General features: G+C 61.5%; 2 protein-coding genes across 2 annotated transcripts in view; both read right to left on the bottom strand.

Moving 5' to 3' along the window:
• TMEM190 (transmembrane protein 190) overlaps positions 1-416 on the bottom strand; it is a 1,673-nt gene extending 1,257 nt beyond the window's left edge. The window contains exons 1-2 of the mRNA XM_011932585.1: positions 359-416; positions 245-280 (exon numbers count right to left, since the gene is read on the bottom strand). Coding sequence (XP_011787975.1) covers positions 245-280; positions 359-416 — 94 coding nt within the window. The remainder of the gene's footprint in view (positions 1-244; positions 281-358) is intronic.
• RPL28 (ribosomal protein L28) overlaps positions 1-967 on the bottom strand; it is a 12,078-nt gene extending 11,111 nt beyond the window's left edge. Inside the window, exon 1 of the mRNA XM_011932460.1 lies at positions 963-967. The gene's annotated coding sequence lies outside the window, so the exon portion shown is untranslated. The remainder of the gene's footprint in view (positions 1-962) is intronic.
• Positions 968-2,102: the final 1,135 nt, after the last annotated feature.

Consider the following 2,102-nt stretch of genomic DNA (forward strand, 5'->3'; position numbering starts at 1 on the left):
GACCCAGGAGTCCAGGCCCAGTCCCTCCTCCCTCAGACCCAGGAATCCAGGCCCCCAGCCCCTCCTCCCTCAGACCCAGGAGTCCAGACCCCCAGACCCCCTCCTCCCTCAGACCCAGGAGTCCAGGACCAAGTCCTTCCTTCCTCAGATCCAGGAGTCCAGGCCCAGCCCCTCCTCCCTCAGATTCAGGGGTCTGATCTGGGCTCCTCTCCCTGGGTGACCCCGTATTTCAGCCGCTGCTCACTCCATGGATAGAAGAATCCCTGGATTCCATTGCCGTCTGCGAGAGAAAGGGCAGCGTTAGGGCCGTGTAGGGCTGGGCGCCCCCCCTCAGCTCCCCGCCTCACCAGCCCCTCACCTGCCGAGCCCTGCAGGAGCAGAAGCAGGCCCAGCGCTGGGATCCCAGAGCCCAACATGTCGCCTCCCCAGACCCCTGGGGCCGCTGTGGGAAGAGGCCTTACAGGACATCACCCCAGCAACCGGCCCCGCCCACCTGCCCGCCAGGCCCCAGGATTCTGAGTTCTGTTGCTAGGGAGTCCCTGCAGCAACGGGAATGAAGGGGGGTGGGGGGGCTTCACACCAGCCTGGCCGTGCCTGCTCTAGGGTGTTGATTCTTGAGGTACCTGGTGGGAGGGGGGGCGTCTCAGGTTTAGAAGAGCCTCCTTGGCAACTTATGGCGGGAAAGAGAAGTCTGGGAGGGCTGCGGGTCTGGGGTGTGTCTCCATATCACCCAGGGTGCCCTGCGGGGTGGGGAACGGGGAGGCCTTGCTAGGGAATTCCTTTCCTTGGGAAAGTGATACCTGAGAAGGTGGATTTGGGTGGCCCGAAGGCTCAGGAAACCCCGTTGCTAGGGAGTCTTTTGCCTTAGCAACCAGGGGAAGAGGGGCTGGGAGACACAGAGGCCTCACTGAGCCCCATTGTTGGGGAAGGTCCCCCCACCCCAACCCCGGCAACAAGGAGACCTTGGAAGGGGATGAGACAATGGGGGCCGGAGCCTAAGTCCAGGCGACCCTGAGAGGCCTGCTGTCTAGGGAATGTTTAGCAGGGAAGGCGATAGGGCTGGGCGCGGTGGCTCATGCCTATAACCCCAGCATTTTGGGAGGCCGAGGCAGGTGGATCACCTGAGGTCAAGAGTTCGAGACCAGCCTGGCCAACATAGGGAAACCCTGTCCCTACTAAAAATACAAAAATTAGCTGGGCGTGGTGGTTACTTGCCTATAATCCCAGCTGCTTGGGTGACTGAGGCAGGAGAATTGCTTGAACCTAGGAGGTGGAGGTTGCAGCGAAGGAGTGAGACTCTGTATCAAAAAAATCCAAAACACACACACACACACACAAAAACAGGGAAGGGGACAGGCCATGTGGCCCCTGCTGAGATTTGAGGGCCTGGCGGGCTGGAGCTGCTCGGAGACTGTGATGGTGGTTCCTGGGCAGAGAGCCTCCATGTCCCTCCTAGATCTGTTTCCCCATCTGTGGACAGAGGTTAGAGAGTGGAGGGAGGGAGTCAGCCAAATGGAGATCCTGAAGCTTCCACATTGATTCCCACCCTCCTCTCCCCAGTGACTGGGAGGAAACTTGGCTTCCAAGAGGAGGAAGCCGGACTAAGGGACTGGGTTGGGACCATAATCCCCAGTGCACCCCAAATCATCCAGGCAGCTTTGCAGCACAGTGAGGAGGCAGTCTCAGCTCCCCTGGGACAGTCTCTGGGCTAGAACTCCTGCATCTGAGGGAAAAGGGGGTTGGAAACTCAGACACCTGCATTAAAGGGAGGAGGGGCTGGGGGCTGGACTCCTGGGTCTGAGGGAGCCTCGAGGGGCTGGCAGGTCCCAGACTCCTGGGTCTTAAGGAGGAGGGGCTGAGGGTCTGGACTCCAGGGTCTGAGGGAGGTGGGGCTGGGGGCCTGGACTCCTGGGTCTGAGGGAGGAGGGGCTGGGGGCCTGGGCTCCTGGGTCTGAGGGAGAAGAAGGGGCTGGGGGCCTGGACTCCTGGGTCTGAGGGAGGAGGGGCTGGGGGCTGGACTCCTGGGTCTGTGGGAGCCTCGAGGGGCTGGCAGGTCCCAGACTCCTGGGTCTTAAGGAGGAGGGGCTGAGGGTCTGGACTCC

The sequence above is a fragment of the Colobus angolensis genome, unplaced genomic scaffold (genome assembly GCF_000951035.1).
Source record: "Colobus angolensis palliatus isolate OR3802 unplaced genomic scaffold, Cang.pa_1.0 Scaffold96, whole genome shotgun sequence".
Classification (NCBI taxonomy): domain Eukaryota; kingdom Metazoa; phylum Chordata; class Mammalia; order Primates; family Cercopithecidae; genus Colobus; species Colobus angolensis.